Source organism: Pipra filicauda, unplaced genomic scaffold (assembly GCF_003945595.2).
Source record: "Pipra filicauda isolate LSUMZ 115617 unplaced genomic scaffold, ASM394559v2 scaffold344_size1527164_pilon, whole genome shotgun sequence".
Taxonomy (NCBI): domain Eukaryota; kingdom Metazoa; phylum Chordata; class Aves; order Passeriformes; family Pipridae; genus Pipra; species Pipra filicauda.
The window spans coordinates 467,418-487,822 of record NW_024104470.1 but is presented as its reverse complement, the minus strand read 5'-3'; the positions used below and the strand labels follow the sequence as shown (position 1 = coordinate 487,822).

At 42.7% G+C, this 20,405-nt stretch overlaps 1 protein-coding gene across 3 annotated transcripts; it reads left to right on the top strand.

Moving 5' to 3' along the window:
* Positions 1–116: 116 nt before the first annotated feature.
* TBC1D9B (TBC1 domain family member 9B) lies at positions 117–19,889 on the top strand. 3 transcript variants are annotated; one of them, XM_027724056.2, is made up of 22 exons: positions 117–296; positions 2,449–2,559; positions 5,032–5,150; positions 6,120–6,348; positions 7,001–7,259; positions 7,891–8,098; positions 8,231–8,443; positions 8,593–8,754; positions 9,352–9,502; positions 9,903–10,117; positions 10,862–10,979; positions 11,674–11,959; positions 12,512–12,641; positions 13,827–13,925; positions 14,586–14,654; positions 15,434–15,677; positions 15,970–16,035; positions 16,200–16,271; positions 16,704–16,736; positions 17,790–17,837; positions 18,284–18,390; positions 19,166–19,889. In XM_027724056.2, exons 1-22 carry the CDS (start codon positions 179–181, stop codon positions 19,856–19,858), a joined length of 3,750 nt encoding a protein of 1,249 aa, XP_027579857.1. In that variant the 5' UTR covers positions 117–178; the 3' UTR covers positions 19,859–19,889. The 3 variants fall into 3 exon arrangements, with proteins under 3 accessions (XP_027579857.1, XP_027579856.1, XP_027579858.1); XM_027724055.2 differs by having other exon boundaries at positions 16,686–16,736; XM_027724057.2 differs by lacking the exon at positions 16,704–16,736.
* Positions 19,890–20,405: the final 516 nt, after the last annotated feature.

Here is a 20,405-nt window from a genome sequence, read left to right as displayed (position 1 = left end):
CGAACCCGCGACCCTCCGAGGCGGCGGTGAGGGGGCCGGGCCGCCAGGGGGCGCGGTGCCGGCGGGCGCCGTGCGGGCCCCGTGACCCGGCCCGGCCGCTCCCCCCGCGCCGCCGCCGCCGCTCCCGCCCCGGCCGGGCCGGCCCCGCTCGGCTCCGGGCGCCCCGCTCTGCCCCGCGATGTGGCTGGGGCCCGAGGAGGTGTTGCTGGCCGGCGCGCTGTGGGTCACCGAGCGCGCCAACCCCTTCTTCCTGCTCCAGCGCCGGCGGGGACACGGCAAAGGGGGCGGCCTCACGGGTGAGGCGCGGCGGGGACGCTGCGGGCCGGCCCGGGGTGCGGGAGCGCGGGGAGGGCGCGGGGGGGGCCCGGCGGGGCTGGGCCGGGGCTGTCAGCGCTCAGGTGCTGCTGCCGGGGAGCGCAAATAACTAACGGGGCGCTTCCCTTGTGGAAAATGGCTCCTCACCCTTCTCGCGTTACCTTGGATTATTGAGGTGGTTTATTTTGTGTGTGTGTGTGTTCTGTGTGCTTTTTCAAGATTCGGAGGACGGCAGTAAGGCGTGGTTTGTGATTAGTAGCGGTGTGGAATCTGTGCTGTGCATGGGCCGGGGGTGAAGCTGGGTGGGTGCAGCCCCGTGGGAAGTATCCCGTGTGTGTTGGGGGGACAGCCCGTGTTTGTGACAGATGTTAAAATAACGTGGATGCCACCAAGGTGCAATATTAGCAGCAACAAAAGATCCCCTCACCTTTAAAACACCCCGTTTGTGTGCAAAATGCTTGCACGGTTATGTGAATAACAAAAGTGTGCGTTTTACACTTTTGAATTACAGCCAGCGCCTTGTATTAGCCCAGTTAACCAAACATACAAACTAAGAAATGAGGCAGCTGATAAACATGCTCAGCATATTTTACCTTTTCATAGTGTTCAAAATTATTTTTAACTGCTCTGTTTGATGTAACATAACTTATCTGTGCAGTGTTGCATGTAGGCCTATACGTCAATTCTACAATTTCCCAGGGTTTTACAAGAAGTGTTGTCCAGTGCTATTCTGGAGACATCTAAACTGATGTTTAAATGAATGGTTGAAGCTTTGAGCCAGTTTACTTCTTGAGCTGGTTTAGCTCAGTGAGTCTCTCCAGAGCTGCAGTGGGTTAAAAGCCATGTGTGCTCCTTGAGGAACTGTACAGTGACATCTCAGAGTTAGAGTGGGATATTCAGCCAAACTGGAAACGTGTTGAAGTTGCTGTCAGACTCATGTTCTTAAATGTTTTGTTACCAGTCTGTGTGTCAATGTTTGACATGGTCACTACAGTCACAGGAAGGATTCAGAATGACCTTTTAATCCATATCCTGCCTAAAACTGTACACAAGAAACCCAGAGCCCGAGCTGAGATCCTGCTGTGCTGGATATATACGTGTTTGTTTTAGGGATTGCCAGATGAGCTTCCTGTGGATGGTGTTTCTCTTGACATGCAATCAGTGGTATATTCCTAATCTATTAATTGCATCACAGATAGCTAAAGGAGATAAGGGGAAGAAGTGGCATGTTTCATGATAAGGAATGAGATATGGCTGAGTACAGTTTGCTCAGGCTTAGCCAAACCATGGGAGCTGGGAATTGAGACTGGACCTCCCAGATGCTGAGCCATGGGGCCAACCATCCTCCCTCTCCAAGTTCTGATGTTAGAAAACTTTTAATCATGAGGGTGTTGCAAAAATAATTTGCATTTAAGATGCTTGTAGTACATTATCTAGAATAACAAAGGAAAGCATCATCTTAGATATTTTATTTATCTAGTAAATAGACTTAATTGAAATAAATTGATTTGCTCTAGAAAGTCTGGAGACTTGTCAGCATTTACTCTGGAAGTGCCTTCTTTTTTATTGAACATTATATAAAAATAATTTAACTTCTGTATTACCAAATTTTGAGTCACTGACATCTTTGTTTAATTAAAGTACTTCTAGAAACATCCCTGAAATCTGTGAGCACCAGTTTTTCTAGATCTACTTGATTCTGTTTTGGATGAGTTATCTTACCTGCTGTTGGCATAGATGGTGCTGAAAGATACAGCATTGAAAACTCTAATGTCTTTTAGTTTGGTAGGTTTAAAAATCACTATTCTTAACAGAAACCCCACAGAGGAAAATACATTTCACTTTCATTAGAAAATTCTCCTAGGAAGGCAGAGAATTATAATGAGGTTTAGTAGGCATTTAATTGCCATCTAAACTTTTTCCATTACCAGGGGGACAGGCTGCAGTTGGTTTATAGGTATTTTACCTGCAGTGACAGGATGTGTGTCTTCGTTTGCTCGACCAAGCTCTTCCATCACAGCTGCAGACTGTGAGCATCAGCGTTTTTCTGTAGTCATGATACTATATTTTTACTTAACCCAGTTCTTCGTTTTGGTATTGGATTGCTTTAATTTCTCTCTCTTTGCATCCTAGGTCTCCTTGTAGGAACACTAGACGTGGTTTTGGATTCCAGTGCCAGAGTTGCCCCGTACCGTATCCTGCACCAGACTCAGGACTCTCAAGTGTACTGGGCAGTGGCCTGTGGTATGTGCTGACGTGACTTGTTGGGGACTGGATTTGGGTTATTCCATTGCCTTTTTGGTTCAGATGATCAGTTATGCCACATAAGAATATCCTGTGACTGCTCAGGAAACTTTTCTAGAGTTTCTGATGGGGTAGTGGAAAATGCCGGAAATGACAGAACTTCTCAGTGATGTTTAAACGGTAGTTGAGGAACTGAAGGCTCTGCAAAAGGTTCTGTTGCTGCAGATGTTAGGAGTTTTCTTTTTCCCAGGAGGTACCTGTTTGCAGTGTCATAGTGAGATTGTTCAGAGGATAAAGCCAAGATTGCTGTGGGATGGTGAATGTTGGACCAAACTTGCTTACCAGGAGCATGGCACAAGATGGAAACATGTAATGTTGTTCAAGGTGCCAGAGACTCTTTGGGGAATCTCTTTACTGTCTTAATCCAATTTTTTTCTGTATTTCTGGCCTGTTAAATATCTTAGAATAATATTTTTTTTTAGCACCAAGGATACTTGGCCTCTTTTACTTGAGAAATGCAACTGCTGTATTGGAATATAATGGTGCAACCATCCGATATCTGGTGGTGAACTTTGGTTAATGTTTTAGGTCTTGATGCTTGCTAAAGAGAAAATATCTTCAGACGTGTTTGTTAGACCAACTTTGTTTATAATAAGAATCTTCACTTCTCACTTTGTGGTTGAGGCGTAAAATCTGATCATGAAAGAATCATTTGCTAAGCCCACAGATGTTCCTGTTCCCACCTTCTCCCAAGGCAACCAACACAATATTGTCCCTTGCAGAGCCACTTCAGTTTTGCAGATGAGGTGTTTAGAAGTTGCTGTGTTTCACAGAAATTCAGTTTCCCTTTTGAGGAGGGTGGAGGCAGGGAGTAAGAAAGACAGAAAGCAAAATGGCAGGTCAGAAACTGCATAGGAAAAAGCAGAATATTTAGTGGCCACACGCGGTGCAGATCTGTCATTTTGTAGTATCTCAGTGACTGTGTTATTTTTGTACAATTTCAGGAGTGTTTTAGTTGATACCTTCTATATCTCAGTTTCTTTTAAACTGAGATATAGTCTAGCCTGGGAAAGTGAGGTGGGCTGAGTAACACCCAAATGGAGTTCAATAAATTATTCTACTGGAATAAATACGTTGTCTTCAGCCAAAGTATTTTTTAATCATATCTGGTTCTCATTTTGCTGTGGAAGTAAGAGTACTGGCATTCACTTAGGGTTATAAATGTATATGGCTCTCTAGTTGAAAAATGCAGATATTTTATTTGCAATTTATTGTGTGTACATGCTAGTGGGCAGCAATATGGTCACACATGCAGTTTCAGGCTTTCAGCACTGTGTTCTTATAGCCATCTTTGTAGGAATTGCAGACTTTTACTCCTTCATGCATGTCATTCTAATGTCGTTCTTATAAAGATGTCAGTTATTGAGGCCAGGCTTATTTTAGCAATTTCTCTGCTGTCACTTGGTGGGAGATGCAGCTCATGGAACAAAACATGATGCAGACTGCATTGCCCTGCTGTTGTTGCTGAACCTGTGGGGTTTTTCCACAAAGGATTCTATGATTGTTAATTCTGTGCCCTTAAAATAAACCATTTTGTATTACTCAAAATAATTTATGCTCTAGAAACGTTGTCAGATGCTGGGATAGATGTCAAGTAAACTTATACACAGAGGCAGCAGAACAAACATTTGTTGTCTAATCCATTGGGCTGTACACACAAACCCAAATTCATAACCCTCTGCAGGGAGGTTCTATGCCAACAATATAGTGATAGCTGTCAATAGAGGGGAAGAAACCTTTTAGTAAACAGAAATCTTTGAAATTATTAATGGCAACCAACTAAGGCAACTTTCTGTAGGAAAGTTCTTTAATTTTGTTACAGATTGAAGCTTATCCTTTGTGAAATGTTGTGGACTGCATGGTTAAGGACAGCTAACTATTTGATATAAAGTTTGCTGAGAAGTTGTTTGTATTTTTTTAAGAAAGCAGAGAACTTTCTGACGTAAATATTTTGGTTGCTCTTTGGTTTGGAATTGTATGGTCCCTGCTGACCATTGCCCCTGGGAAATGGAAGCTCTTTTAGGTGTAAAAAGTTCAGTTGTTCTCAAATTTCAAGGTTCTTCTGGTAGTTCGTTATTTTTGTTCCAGAATACCAGGAATAAAAGAGTACTTCTTGACTGGAACATAAGAATGCTTTTTGTCTGGGGAAAAAAGCTGTGTTTGGTGTGCACTGGCAAATAGGATGATCTGTTGGTCGTGTGCTCATTATCCTTGGTGGCAGTGGAGACATTTTATTAGAAGCATGATGTTGGTGTACATAAAATATCCCTGACATGTACACAGTTGGTGTGTTTGATTTATCCTGATCACTGTTCAGTAATTATTAGTTTCCTGCTGTGAACTTGGAGAAAAAAAGACTTTGTTCTCGTTTTTTTTCCTTGCTCTTCTCATCATCTTTCTCCCCTTAACTAGGCTCATCTCGTAAAGAGATCACAAAGCATTGGGAGTGGCTGGAGAATAACTTACTTCAGACTCTGTCCATCTTTGACAATGAAGAAGATATCACCACCTTTGTCAAGGGCAAGATACATGTAAGTGACGTTTCCCTGAAGGAATTCCAGATCCTGAGAAAGAATGGGGAGATGGTTTTGAGGATTTTTTTATCCTTTTCAGTCATACATAGGTATGAAATTGTCATGGAACACATTGCCAGCATCAGGTCACAGTCAGAACTGGACAAATGTGTTTGGGGGAGAAAGGTGGGAGCAGCAGATCTCAAGGAACAGCCTGTTTATGATGCTCCTACTAATTACCTCTTTAAAATCTTGCTGATTATACCTTTGAATGCAGGGAGAATGTTTAACAAGGGTTCACCTAGCAACAAATGCAGGAGAGAGAATTCTAGTTTGCAAGCAAAGTACTTGCCCTGCCACACTGGTCTGAAAGGCATCTGGGTGAAGGAACTGCACCCCAACTTCCACTGTCTTTCGAGTCAGACAGGTGACTGCTTGTTGTGCAGTTAACACACTTCACATTCCCAGCCCACAAATCCCCCAGTGTACAAGCTTATAAATACAGTTCTTTATTGAACAGCAGAAATTTGAGTCATTTTCAGCTCTCCTGTCAGATTCTTTGTGTTTTCTATGCATGAGAGAGGTTGTGATCATTTGTTTTTCCTTCTGGCCAGTCAGGATCTGACAGATTGCAGAGTTCTGCCCTTCCTGGCAGATGATCTTCTTCCCGTTGAAGAAGCACGTATGCAAGGGAAAAGAGACTTCAGTTCTCCTGCAGGCTGTTCCAGGTGTTCCCAGGCCAGCCATGAGGAGCTCAGTCAAACGTTAAACATCAGTGCTTGTGGCATGTGCTCAGGAGCAGATCCAGATCCCAGACTCCCACATGATCTGACTGCCCTCTCTGCATGCCTTTGCTGTTTCTCTGACGTGACAGGACCGAAACTGCCGTGTTACTTCTTTGCTGCTGTGACCCTTTGCTGTACGTTATGTCTGTCAGCAGGCAGGTTCCCTTCCATTTCTTCCCTCTCTCCTTCCATGTCCCTTCAGGGCATTATTGCTGAAGAGAACAAGAATGAGCAGCCCCAGAGCGAGGAGGATCCAGGTAAATTCAAAGAGGCCGAACTGAAGATGCGGAAGCAGTTTGGGATGCCCGAGGTGGAGAAGTTGGTCAATTACTATTCCTGCAGCTACTGGAAGGGACGTGTACCCAGGCAGGGTTGGCTGTACCTCACTGTCAATCACCTCTGTTTCTACTCTTTCCTGCTGGGCAAAGAAGGTGAGTTATGAGCCTGCAAGTTGTTTTTCTGTCATTTCCTGTGATCTCTTTGATGCAGTTGATGTTTTGTGTGAACTCCTTTTTAGGCTGACAGTTTTTTTCCCTTTTAGGAATCCTTGAGCTCTAGCCCAGCCCATAGATTGCTCTCACAGGCACTTCAGTGCTGTTTATACTGAATGCTTGAGTCATTTTTCAAAATGTTTCTCAAGTTGTGCTGAAGTTTTACTCAAATTGGATTACTTTTTACAAGTAATCTTTTACTTTTAAAAGTCTGACTTCCTCAGACTGGGTTAGAGAAGCAAGGAGTATTTTTACCTTGGTGAGTTTTATCTGGTACAACTGCCAGGACCCAGTATTTACAAAGCATGAGCTCTGAGTCCAGAGCTGGTTTGCTGGAAAGAATTAATGAAAACTTGAGTAATTGTAGTTGAAAGCATTTACTGGATGAGAGATAGTCCTTTTGGAACTGCATTATTTCTAGTCTAGTTAATCCCAAAGATTATTTCCAAGTATTTCTGGAGAACCCAGCAAAAGTATGAGGGGGAAAAATGTTGCTACACTGAGAGCTTGGTAGCTGCTTGACCTTCATTTCTGATTAATTGCTGTTTTGCCTCAAATTGTAATAACCGCGTTTTTTAATTTTTTTTCCCAGTTACTCTGGTGATCCAGTGGGTGGATGTAACCCAGCTAGAAAAAAATGCTACACTGCTGTTCCCTGAGTGCATTAAAGTAAACACAAGGGACAGTGAACTCTATTTTTCCATGTTCCTCAACATCAACGAGACATTCAAGCTGATGGAGCAGTTGGCCAACATTGCCATGCGGCAGCTGCTGGATAACGAGAGCTTCCTACAGGACAAGTCTCTCCCGAAGCCCAGGAAGCCTCTTAAGAACATCTCTGCATTAAAAAGGTATATGTTTCCAGCAGTGAGAAAAGAAGATAGATAATAGAGGATTGTAATAATAAGTCTGCATTACTTTGTAGCTCCCAGGTGCCACTGGGGTTTTCTCGCTCTAGGGGCTGCATCACTTATTTCAGCCATTAGCCCTCTGCCTACTGTGTTTTGTTCCCATCCCAAATGGGAGCTGAATTCACACACACCCTCCTGACTTTCTCATGCCTGACTAGGCACTGTTAGAAGGATTTTTCAACTAGAAACTGCCGAAAATCCTATGTAAAAAAAGTGAAAGAAGAAAACTACACCAGCCCCTTTGTCTGAAGTTGAAGGTTTATAAAAACTAGCATAGATTTCTATTGTAAAAAATCCTCCCACTGGGGGCTGTTCTCTGTAGTGTAGCAGAGAAGTTTTGCATTTAAGTTTTGCAGATGCACTTGCATATTTTATCTTGCATTGCAGGACATACGTTGTCAGTGAGGCATGTCCGAAAAAACAGATAAGGGGTGGCATCTCAATTAGAGAAGGGAATATAAGAATACACACTACAGTCTGAAGGTTGTGATTGGAACTTAGCATTAGTGTTTGAGTGGGTTTTTCAAGTAAGGAAAAAAACCTGTGGGTACTACCCTTTACTTTTCCCCAGAGACCTGGATGCTCGAGCCAAAAATGAGTGCTACCGTGCCACTTTCCGGTTGCCCAAGGATGAATGCCTGGATGGACATACAGACTGTACCTTGTGGACACCATTCAACAAGACACACATTCCTGGCCAGATGTTTGTTTCCAACAATTACATCTGTTTTGCCAGCAGGGCAGAGGAGGCCTGTCATCTCATCATTCCTCTCAGGGAGGTGGGGATTTCTTAGCTATATATTAAGACTGCAGGCCTTTCTTGTCTTTTTTGTGCTTCTGTCTCTTGTGCTGTGCTTTTTAGATAATGGAGAACGTGCTAGATCCAAATGGTCCTTGTCTTTGTGTTCTAGGTGACAATAGTTGAGAAAGCAGATAGTTCCAGCGTCTTGCCCAGCCCTCTGTCCATCAGCACTAAAAGTAAAATGACCTTCTTCTTTGCCAATCTGAAAGATCGAGATTTCTTGGTGCAGAGAATCTCTGACTTCCTGCAGAGAACACCGTCCAAGAAACCATGTGGCACCGACAGGGAGTGGAAGTGGAATTTGGCTGATGCCAGTTGCGAGGTACTGAGGAAATAGCTGGGAGGAACTTTTCAGAGCAATGCTCCTTACAGTGTGTTAGCAGTGCTTGTTACCAGCCAGTGCTGTCTCTGTTGGCCATTAGCAGAGGAGGAGGCAGCCTGAGCTCAGACACTTTCTGTTCTGTTGTTCAGGAGGTTCCAGAGCTGCCTTCCAGCAGCCCACTGGCCATCAGCCCCATGTCTGCTCTCAGCCATCGACCCGTCAACTTCTGTGCTGGGGAAGTGCCAACAGCCTCACAGGGACTGCTCAAACTCTTCAGAAGGAACTCTGAGGAGCTCTCTGGACCGAAAGGGGTAAGTAATATTTTAATGTAAAACAATTAACTTTAAAAAGTTTGCAATAGGTTGCAGATTTCCTTGTCTTCTCTAAGAGTGAAAATGCATTTTATCCCAGGTCAGTCCTTCTATGTCTGTCACAGGGATAGTGCTGCATAGATGGAACCTAACCCTCAGCTTACTTTGTCAGTACTGACACACCTGAGATAGTTGACTAGAGGCTGAGAAACTAGTATTACCAGTGTTATGGGATGTGAATTTGTGGCTGTGAGGAACTACTTTTCTTCGGATCAAGAGAGCAGAGAACTGATATCTCTGCTTGTTAGTTAATCATCATAGTCCATGGTTCTGCTTGCATTTATGTGGAGATTTGCAAGGTGTAGTGCCATTGCACAGCCCATGTTAGTGTTGTAAAGACTTGACTTTAAGCAAGGTCAGAAATGATTCAGAACAGGGGAAATTAGCATATACACCCTTCAGCAAAAAAGAGAAGATTTAAATGTCACAAGGCATTTCTCATGGGAAGTGCAGATCTGAGTATATGCAGAAATCACCTGTCCTACAAACATAAAAATGCATTAATCTCCTAAAATAGCCATATTTGTTCCTATGAAGGCAAAGGAGAAGATGAAGGAAGAGTCTTGGAACATTCATTTCTTTGAATATGGGCGAGGGATGTGTATGTACCGCACTGCCAAGACGAGGGAGCTGGTGCAAAAAGGAATCCCAGAGAATCTTCGTGGAGAGCTGTGGCTCCTTTTCTCAGGTAGGATGTTCTGCTGGATATTTTGACAGCTAGCAAGAGTAAGCTTTCTGCTCATCTCAAGGGAAAAGGTATGAATCTTAGCTCATTTCAGAAGAAATTAATGACAGGTTGACTCCACCTGAATGATACTTCATGGTGGGTTTTTTGCCAAAAATGTGGTGATCACAGTCATGAAATAACTTTCTTTATGAGCCTAGTAGCCGCTTGGCCTCCTTTGTGTTTTAGTGTTGGGACCTAGGCTCTAACAGGGTGATTTAATAATGAGTTTGTTCCCATACTTTCACATCTGTTTGTAGTTGATGAGTTCATGCGGTGCTTCTTGGCTCCCTCATCTCTGAAGCTGTGGGCATAAAATCTGTATTCCAAAGCTCCAGAGGTAAAGTGATATTTGCCATTTCAGGGGCTTGGAACGAGATGGTGACTCATCCTGGTTACTATGCAGATCTTGTGGAAAAGTCAATGGGAAAGTACAATCTCGCTACAGAGGAAATTGAGCGAGATCTGCACCGCTCTATGCCAGAACATCCTGCCTTCCAAAATGAGTTGGGAATTGCTGCCCTCCGGAGAGTCTTAACAGCTTATGCATTCAGAAATCCAACAATTGGGTACTGTCAGGTAAGAAAGAAGTCTTAAACTTGTTAGTCTTACGCAGTGACCGTGACTGACCTGGTCATTTTCTGCAGTTTTTTGTTCAGTTTCAGTCTTTCCTTCATGCTGTCCATGTGGTGGTGGGACAGTAGGAAAGAAGTCCTTATGCTGCAATATCTCTTAAATACCTTTTGAATACAACGTTTAAATAGACTTTTCATATGGTTGTTAGATGTAATGTCAGAGTCTTTACTAGTTTTCCTGCCAGAGCTTTCTACAGTTCAGCAAAAACATCTGGTTTCATTAAAAAGAGCAATTAAATCAAATAAGTGATGTTGCACATGGATGGTATATTGAAAATGAAGCCAGTTGCTGGTTTATGAAACAACTTGGTGGAAATTCAGGTTCATTTTGTGTATTGCTGCAGTATTAGAGGTTCTCATTATGTTCTGTTATGACCAAATTGTTACCAAGCTTTTTGTGAAAACTCTGAAAATTATTCTTAGTCACATTGTTTTCTGAAAGTGCTTGACAAAAGGTCACCATATTATTTGCTGCCTCACAAAAAGAGGAACTGAAAACAGGAAGGTACATTGGTTTAAGGGCATCCATTGACTCAGATACCAGTAAGAGCTGGAAAGGGATGTGACTCTTAGTAACAGCTTTCTGTATTCATGGTTTTAAAGTTAGATGATGATGAATGGCAGAGGTTTCATGAAGACTTTCTTCTTTTTCTCCTGTACCTGTGTATTTGGCTGTGCTGGCTCACAGGCCATGAACATTGTTACATCGGTGCTGTTGCTCTACTGCAACGAGGAGGAGGCTTTCTGGCTCCTGGTGGCTTTGTGTGAGCGGATGTTGCCAGATTACTACAACACAAGAGTGGTGGGTGAGTCTTTGTCAAATTCGTGCTGGAGCCTGGATTTTCGGCTGCAGTTGCACCAGCATCTCCCAGAAGCATTTCGTTGTTCAGACTTAATTAAATGTGAAGCATTTTAAAGATGAGGAAGCACAACCCTGTTCCATTTGAAGTCGCAGGTGTGTGATGGAGACGTAGGAAGAGACACTACAGGCTACCAAGGTAGTAGTACTACCTTGTAGTAACAAGGAAGATGAAGTAACTAAAACTTGGTAGCAGGAGGGACCATTTGTAGTAAGGAGGCTTATCTAGAATAAAATTATTGAGTTTTGGTCTTACCCATCTGAATGATGTATTAAATTTTTGAAATAGGCTCCTAGGAAAGGTTAGTGAAAGCACTGTTTCATGGGCTTTTGAAGTGGGTCTGTATAAAAGAGTATAGTTTAGTGTAAATACCATAATATCAGTAATCCTCCACCTCTCCATTCAGTGAAAATGCATCAATCAATGAGAGGTTCTGTGTCTGCATGCTCTGCAATGTAGGAAGTCTTTACCTAAATATGTTGTTTTTATTGCAAACGGGGAAGAAGATTAAATTAATGTCTTAATTTTAGTTCTGATTCTCAGAGACTTACATGAAACTAAGTGAACTCACACTGTTTTGGGTGTAGTACCATGATACCACCAGTTTTAGTTCTACTGTTGTTTCTTTTGTCCATTTCAGGTGCATTGGTGGACCAAGGGATCTTTGAAGAACTCACACGAGAGTATCTTCCACAGCTGTCAGAAAAGATGCAGGACCTGGGAGTGATTTCCACCATATCCCTTTCCTGGTTTCTCACTCTCTTCCTCAGTGTCATGCCCTTCGAGAGTGCCGTGGTCATTGTCGACTGTTTTTTCTATGAGGGAATCAAGTTTATCCTGCAGGTGTCACTGGCCATACTCGATGCCAACATGGAGAAGTTGTTAAAGTGCTGTGATGAAGGTGAAGCCATGACTATTTTGGGCAGGTACCATTCATTGTTCTTATTTATAACTGAATAGTGATAGTGCCCTTTTAGTCATCCTCTTTTTCTGCCTAATTCCATTACACAGCAGGTCACAGATAACACTCTAAGATGAAACTTGAGCTCCAGAGAGGTTTGCTGTTGCTTTCTACAACAGCTGAAATTAATTGTTAGCTCAACTATGGAGTAATCCCGTGTTTCTGGAATTGTTTGCTTTGCAGCATAATACATTCCTGTATTTCAGTTTGAATTTGAACTCTCAAAGGTTGTTTATTCAAAATTCACATAATAATTCTACTCTACCATTAGGAACAGACCCTGTCAGGAATTGCCTTCTAGAAAAATAAAACTTTATCAAGTGATATCTCCCAAGTCTCGTAAATGTAAGATTTTCTTGTTTGAAATGGGAATCTTTTTTATGTGCAGCAAGGTACGCAGCTTATGACTAGAAGCCCACTTTCGAAAGAGTAGATACCCCAAAAATAAGGTGAAAATCAACTTTACTTCAGACACTAATCTCAAGAGTCTTGCATCTGTTCTCTTTTTTCCCCACAGATACTTGGACAATGTAGTTAACAGGCAGAGCGTCTCTCCCCCTATTCCCCACTTGCACGCCTTATTGACAAGTGGAGATGACCCACCACTGGAAATCGACATCTTTGAACTCATCAAAACCTCCTATGAGGTGAGGTTCTGGCTTAGTTTTTGCCCAAGAGATTTTTCTCTCCTAACATCCCATTTTGTACTTTGTGCAGCCAGAATTTGAACAGTGTTCATAGCTTGAGGTGCTTCAGGATTTGCAGGTTGAAGCCATTATTCCACTTGGCTTGATGTGAGTAGAATCTGACACTGTTGACTGTTGTGGATTACAAAGTCTCACCAACACCAGTGGGGACTAAAACGAAGACTGCAAATAAGTAAAAAGTTACAGACTAGAGTTTTCTTTCTGCTTTGCCTAAAAAGTCTCCATTCTTACTTGTATTTGAGGATTGCCAGTGCTAGGGAGTCAAGGAGGAAAATTCAGGGTAAAAATTGTAAGGTAAACTGCAGAAACATTGGAAGTATTTCAGTTCACATGCATAGGAATCCTCAGCTGTGACCTATGTTGTAGTAATAGGAAGGTGATCCCAGAATGGTGCCAGTGCTGTTGAAATACCTCTGCAGTGGTGGAGGTGGACCTCATTATTCATACTGAAAACAAACTCATAAGAAATTTGATTCTGAATGATGGAAAAAAGACCGTGAGAGAACTGATGTTTGACATTCTCTGCTATGCTTTGTAAAGTGTGGGATCATTTCCCTTTTTATCTCCTGTTTTTCATCCTGTCCCCTTCCAGCTGTTTACAGGCAGGCAGCTGTCATTATACTGCATATTTTGTTTGCTTCTTCAAGTCTGCCATCTATGTTTGTTCCTGGTTTCTTTTTATCATAGAGTGTCACCAAATTCATATTAAATGTCTGACCTAGTCATTAGAAAAACCTCTGGACTTAGGTGTTTCTAGCTGAATCCCATAGGGGTCCTAGAGGAAAAAAAACAGGGCTGGAATGAATGACAGTCTGTCTACTCTCTTGTCTCTGCCACAGTACAGGACCTGTATTTCTGTCAGTCCTGACAGATCCTTTTTCAGCTGTTCTGTAGAAACCTCTGATGTTGGATTTCTCATGAATTCTGAATTACTTTTCTTGCAGGACAGGGGGGAATAGGGAATAGAGCTCAAATTTTTTCTAATCTTGCTGCTGGTAAAAGGCTTCTGGTGGGTTGAGATCATCTCTGAGGGGACAGTACACTTGTTAAAGAACATGTAACTGAAGATGGGTTGTTTTTTCTTTAGAAGATGAAGTTGACCTGGTCTGCTTCCTTTTCTTGTAGAAATATAGCAATCTGAAGGCAGATGACATTGAACAAATGCGTTTTAAACAAAGGCTGAAGGTGATCCAGTCTCTGGAGGATACAGCCAAGAAGAGTGTGGTATGTGACTCCCAGATTGAATGAGCTACCAAATGGCACAGTCATGAGATGTGTTTTGCTGTGAGCATCAAGAAACTTTGCGCTGTAGCTGTGGCATGGAGGAAGATAACAAACACTTGTAGGCCTTGTTGTAGTTTCCATTGCCTAGTGCTGTCTGTTTTACTGCTTGCCTGGAATCTTTGAGAAAAAGCTTGCTACAGGTAATTATTTTACTGCCATTTAGAGCATGCAGATGCATTACAGAACTTTACAGAAGGGTTCATGGCCAAAGGGCAGTGTCCGTATCTGTTGCCATTATCTCCCATGTCCTACTGTTTATTTCACTGTTGTTTTTCAATGCATCTGAGTCAAACCTCTGAAGATAAAAAAAGGAGGAAGGGGCAACACAGTCTGCTCAGTCAGGTCTGCACAAAGAGGAAATAAGCACAGTAATATTTTTTCTAACTACTTGAAACATCAGCAGTTTCTTCTTAATTGCAGACTGTCTTCCTGATCTGTGTCAAGGGATATTAGAATGGTTATGTTTTCCTTCCCATCCTGTGTCATATTTCCTTGCACTTGATTTCTTCTCTTCTATGTTATTCAGATTTTTCAGTGAGTTGTATTTAATTTTTCTACCCTCAAAATAAATTGTTTGCTCTATTTTATCCCTGACCACAGGTCCGAGCTGTGTCTGGTGACATCAGTTTCTCTATTGAAGAACTGGAAGAGCTGTACGTAGTGTTCAAGGTAAGAAGCAAGAGTGAGGAAGAATGTTCTGACACAGAGAATACAAATAGCAAAATAAGTTGAAAGGGAAGCAATGACTTTGCTTCATTTCTTAATGTTACCTATCAGGACAAATGTGACATTCTGTTACACGTGGTGCCAGTAGAACTGGCCCTATCTGAGTGATTATTTTTAATTTTTTTCCCCCAAAGATGGCCAAAACGCATTCACAGTATTTGAATGATACTTACTCTGAAAGAGACTGTGGAGTCGATGGAAAGGAGTGTCACGTAACACTTAGAACAGGGAGCTAGGATTGACTGTACCTCAGTTTTTATTCTCAGATTTTCCATTTACTTGTTCTGTAATTGTGACAAGATTACTTAAGGGCTTTGCCTCTATTTGTCAGGGTATATATTTTTAAAAGAGTGATATTACCCAACAGCATTTATCAAAGTCACTGCAAACTCAGTTGCACTGTATTATAGACTCAGAAAGAGGCTTAGTTCTAAACCCTGCATGTTCCCTTTGCAATAAAGCCTGAGCATCATTTTGTTAATACCTGAAATCGTGTTTTGTATTTTTCCCTTTAAATTGTTCTTTGTGTTTTTCCCGAAATCCCCATCTCTTCCTTCAGTTCAAACTGTTTTGTAGTGAAGTTACACTAGGACTAATGGGGGAGATAAAGCGTGCCCTGCAATGTCTCTTCTTTGCTCACTCAGTGCTATTCTTGAGCTGTAACAAAGTCTCCACTCCTGTGGTGCAGTATAATCCCACCTGTTGATCCTTTCCCCCCAAAGGCCAAGTACCTGATGAGCTGTTACTGGGGGAACAACCGCGCCGCCGCCGCCGCCCGCCGGGATCAGAGCCTGCCGTACCTGGAGCAGTATCGCATAGACACGGAGCAGTTCAGAGACCTGTTCATCAGCCTCACCCCCTGGGCCTGTGGGGCACACACACCTGTCCTGGCAGGGCGGATGTTCCGGCTTCTGGATGAGAACAGGGATTCTCTCATCAACTTCAAGGAGTTCGTGACAGGAATGAGTAAGTGGTGTTTTTGGAGAAGATGGGATATTGCAAAAAAACGTTTCTGTCCTTCTCCAAGAAGAGAACTAAAAGGAGAGAATGGTGTGTACGCTGTCACGAGGGGAGGGTGACAGGAAGCCTCAAGCTAAACAAAATACACCTTTTTGGAGTGGATTTGCTTCTGCACGGGACTTTGAGCAGTCAGCATTTCCTTGTTGCATGGGAACTTATTCTGGTTTGAACCTGTGAGTAGAGGGTGATTCTTTATCCTAAGTGCTATTTTTCTTGACCTTTTTTTTTTTCTTTGCAGGTGGGATGTACCATGGTGACCTCACTGAAAAACTCAAAGTACTCTACAAACTGCACCTGCCTCCTGGTGAGTGATTAGTTCTTTATATTGCTGTATATTGCTGCTACTGAACACAGTCTGTTCTGACATGCAGTTGAAATGGGATGCCTCATGAGTTTTGCTAATGAAGTGGGTGATACTGCTGTTCAGTTAGCTTAGAGACCTTAACATTTGCTTCTCTGTGAATACAGCTCTGAATCCAGAGGAAACAGAATCTGCTTTGGAGGCCACAAGTTATTTCACAGAGGATGTGACAACAGAAGGTAATGCAACACTGCTGCCTTTACCTCTCAGTTTAGGCAGGAGTTGCAGCAGAGATCCATGTGCCGTGGACAGTGATTTTGTGCAAGGCATGGTCTCGTGCTGGCAGTGTCTTAAGATTGCCAGTGTGTTTGAGCTTGCTGTCTTCTTTGCATGATGGGGAAGAAGTTTGGAGCTAAAACTCCTCGGTGCCCATTTCATGCAGGATACAGCATGCTCTGAAGCACAGTCATAAACTGCTGAGGAGGAGCAGTGTGCTTTCACCAGCCCCTGTCTCCCACCATGATTTAGGTTTTTCATGCAAGTCTCATTGTCTCTCTTGTTTTTGTTTCCTTCTCTGTGTCTGTCTATGTCTGGCCTTTTCTTCTGTTTTATCTGGGATATTGTCCCCTCAACCCCTTTTTCTGCTGCTCAAGTATCTCCTTTTGTCTCAGAGCTGGATATCTGCCTGCACTGTGAGTCTCAAGGTCAGTCCATGGGTTATGTGCATGCATTGAGCATGACTATGGTGCTGATACCACCTACCAGCACCATTATGCTGATGTAAATACTCTGAAGTTGTTGCTGCTACTCCTCTCTTGTGACACTCTCACAATTAATAAAGTGCTATAAGTAATTAAATATCTTTCAGAATATTCCACCTATTGAGTTTCAACCCTGGTCAAAATAGGTTTTTCTGGTTTCTTTTAGTGGAATTTATCTCACCCTAGAAACTTGTGGTTGAAAATATGCTCAGAATAAACTGGGATGAGGTGCTAGGCTTGCTGGTCTGTGTATCCCTGGGCCTACTCCACAGTCTTCTAATTTAAAGGAATAAAGATGCGTACCATTGAATTGAAAAACTGTTAGTAGACTGGTTTACTGCATTTCTTAAAATACAATTTTAGGGATTGTCAAGTAGGAGGTCAAAGTATGTCAGTCATGCTAAATGTTTACCAAAATACAATGATGCTTAAAAAATACGTAAGTACAAGAGGTATTTGTGCAGTTTGGTGCTAGGTGGCTAAATTAACAGTCAGAGTTGGAACCAAGATTTCCTATTTACTCTAGTGACAGTGTAGGGAACCAGAAGAGAAGTTTGTGAAGTTAGACTGCAAATTGCTCCTCAAGTGTCAGTTCAGTCAGTGAATAGTGGTGAGTGTAGGTATTAGTCACATACATGCTCAGTAGTGGTTTGGGGTTTTTCCATTTATTATCTTGCTTTGGATGACTGAACTTCCTTGTCTTTAGGCCATCACATTGCTTAGCTGCCTTTCATATCTGTGCTTAACCCTTTCTTTTAAGAGCTCTGCCCTCTACCTCAGCTTTTCAACCCACTTTTTGAGTGTGGCTCTTTATCCAGCTCATCCCATCAGCCTCTTGCTTCCATCCTGTTCTGTTCACTCCTCTAAACATGATGTGGGAGTGTGAGATCTAACTTCTATTAAATATATTCTTGTATAATTTTATATTGAGTTGTCAAGTTCTTTGTGTGTTGTATTGCTGAAAATCAGTTGTTTTATAATTCCATAATTTTTTAGAAACCCAAGAAGATAAAGGAAGGAGAAATGAGAATGGTCCAGAAAAAGGTAATTTCATTATCCATTAAATTACACTCTAGTCTTGTCTCTCTCATGTTATGAACTGTTCATTGTCCCATGCTGATCAAGGAGACCTTTCAGTGTCCCCTGTGGACAGAGGTGAAGTGGGAGGTGAGCTGGGAAATAATTCTCTTATGCCTTACTGCTCCAACTCTTGTACATACCAAGATCACAGTGTTTGTAAATCATGTTGGGTAAGTTGTCAACTCATAGAGTTCATTTATGAGAAGTCGAGCTGATGCAGCACTGTTAAAATTTTTGCTCTGCTGAGCTGGATCAGATAAACCAGCAGAAAACAACACAGCATTCCTGGTATATGCTTTCCTGGACTGTCAATAAAACCTGCCTCCAGCCTGATTTTTGCTAGCACAGCATTCACTTTTTAAGTCTGAAACCATTAACCACCTCACTAGTGGCTTGTTCTTGCCTTGCAGAGGAGAAAGGTACCAGTCCACAGGACTACAGATACTACCTAAGAATGTGGGCCAAGGAAAAAGAGTCCAAGAAAGAAACCATTAAAGACCTCCCCAAAATGAGCCAGGTAAGAAGTGCACGTGAAGGTTTCCAGTTTAGTGGGGAATTCAGCAGGATGTGCAGCCATTGTGCCAGCATGCTCAGTCCTTACCTGTAGCTTGCCCTGCTGGTCTGGTCTGGTGAACTTTAGAACCTCTAATTCCACACGTTTCTGTTAAATTCCACAGTGGATATGGGCAAACTGCTTTGTTTTAACCAATCAAATGTATTGGATTCCTCCCAGACCAATTTTTCCTGTAGGAACTGCAATCTGTGTTTTCCCTGCAGAGCAGGGTGTCTCAAATAATACCATTGGTCATAGAAACTTGTTTGACTCTTTTGGTTTTGCGTTGCCTCAAGTTACAGCTGCTTGGTGGAGAGTGAAGAATGTGGTTACAGAAAAGAGAGACAGATGACTGGTGTGATCTTTTCTGTCTCTAATTTCCTTGATGGGTGCTACTTAAGCCAGTTTGTAAATGCTTAAGCAGCTGACCACAGAAGAGTAGTAGAATAGAAGTAAAACTTCACATTTTCTCAGCTGTGAATATGTGACTACTTTGTTCATTTGCCAGCAAAAAACCCACCCCTGTTAAATTGCCAGCTGTGTCTCAATGTAGCCACTACAGGAGAGAGAGGGGAGTTTGCCTGTGTCAGACTGTTCTGAGTCAGTACAGTCAGTTGCCACTTACTTGGTGGGAAGGCAAATAAACAATGAGTCATTCGAGATGGTGCCAGTTGCTTCATCAGCCACTGAAAACTTTTTTTAGCCTGAAGTATGATTTTTTGGTCTTTGTCTTTTAAAGGAACAGTTCATAGAGTTATGCAAGACCCTTTACAACATGTTCAGCGAGGACCCCGTGGAGCAGGAGCTGTACCATGCCATCGCCACTGTGGCCAGTCTCCTCCTGCGAATTGGGGAGGTTGGCAAAAAGTTCTCCAACAGACCCACAAGGAAGTCTGAGGATTGCAAAGCAAACAATACCCAGGATCCTGTGAGTGAAGAGGAGTCACCAACATCTGAACAGAGTCAGAATTCGGCAGTGGAGCAGCAACCCCAAGCTGACCACGAGGAGAAAGCCAGCATTGATGCTCAGCCTGAAAAAACACAGCAGGAAAACCAAACTCTAGGAGATGTGTCGGGGGAAGGACAAGGCTCTCCTTTACAGCTGCTATCAGATGATGAAACCAAAGATGATATGTCCATGTCCTCCTACTCCATGGTCAGCACAGGCTCCTTGCAGTGCGAAGACATTGCGGACGACACGGTCCTGGTGGGCTGTGAGGGCAGCAGTGCAGCTGCCAGGTATGGCAGCACCATTGACACTGACTGGTCCATCTCCTTCGAGCAGATCTTGGCCTCCATGCTGACAGAAACAGCCCTTGTAAACTACTTTGAGAAGAAGGTCAACATTCTCCAGAAGATCAAGGATCAGAAGAAGGTAGAGAGGCAGTTCAGTTCATCCAGTGACTATGAACTTTCCTCTGTGTCAGGGTGAACTCAAGAAAGCAGGAGTTGTCTTTTGGACAAAAAACACAGACATTGCTCAGACAGGATCTTTCTGGCATTTTCATTTTGTTTAATCAGAGACCAGTAACTACACAATTACAATAGATTCCAATTCATAAGGGGCTTCTGACAGTGACTGTTTTGTGTAGGTGCTTCTTTGGCTACTCTGGCTGACAGAATTAGATTTACATTCTCGAGAGCCATTAGCCCCTGACATATAGAACTACCACCATAAATTATGCATGTCTGCCTTTTGCTGTCTTTTATTTTAATGAAGTTTTATTTCAGACAGTAACTGCTCCTTGCCTGCCCTTGTTTGCTGTAGGTTCTTGGGTAACTTGCACAGCAGATGCAGCCTGGCTTGAAACCATGCTCACCTCTGGCTGCCAGTCCGAGAGCTAATGCAGTGTAGTCGAGTGCTATAGGACCCTGACCTATAAATAATCTTGTAAGTTCTTCTTGTGAGCTGTTCTGTGACTCAGCAGCTATAAAGCAAATGTATCCCACTGCTCCCAGCACCCTCAGATCTAAACACA

Bases quoted from the DNA above. Each gene is read 5' to 3' on its own strand.
- TBC1D9B (XM_027724055.2), top strand. From the start codon at position 179: ATGTGGCTGGGGCCCGAGGAGGTGTTGCTGGCCGGCGCGCTGTGGGTC. The intron at 8,099-8,230 runs GTGGGGATTTCT...TTTGTGTTCTAG, and splicing joins TCATCATTCCTCTCAGGGAG to GTGACAATAGTTGAGAAAGC. The intron at 8,755-9,351 runs GTAAGTAATATT...GTTCCTATGAAG, and splicing joins AGCTCTCTGGACCGAAAGGG to GCAAAGGAGAAGATGAAGGA.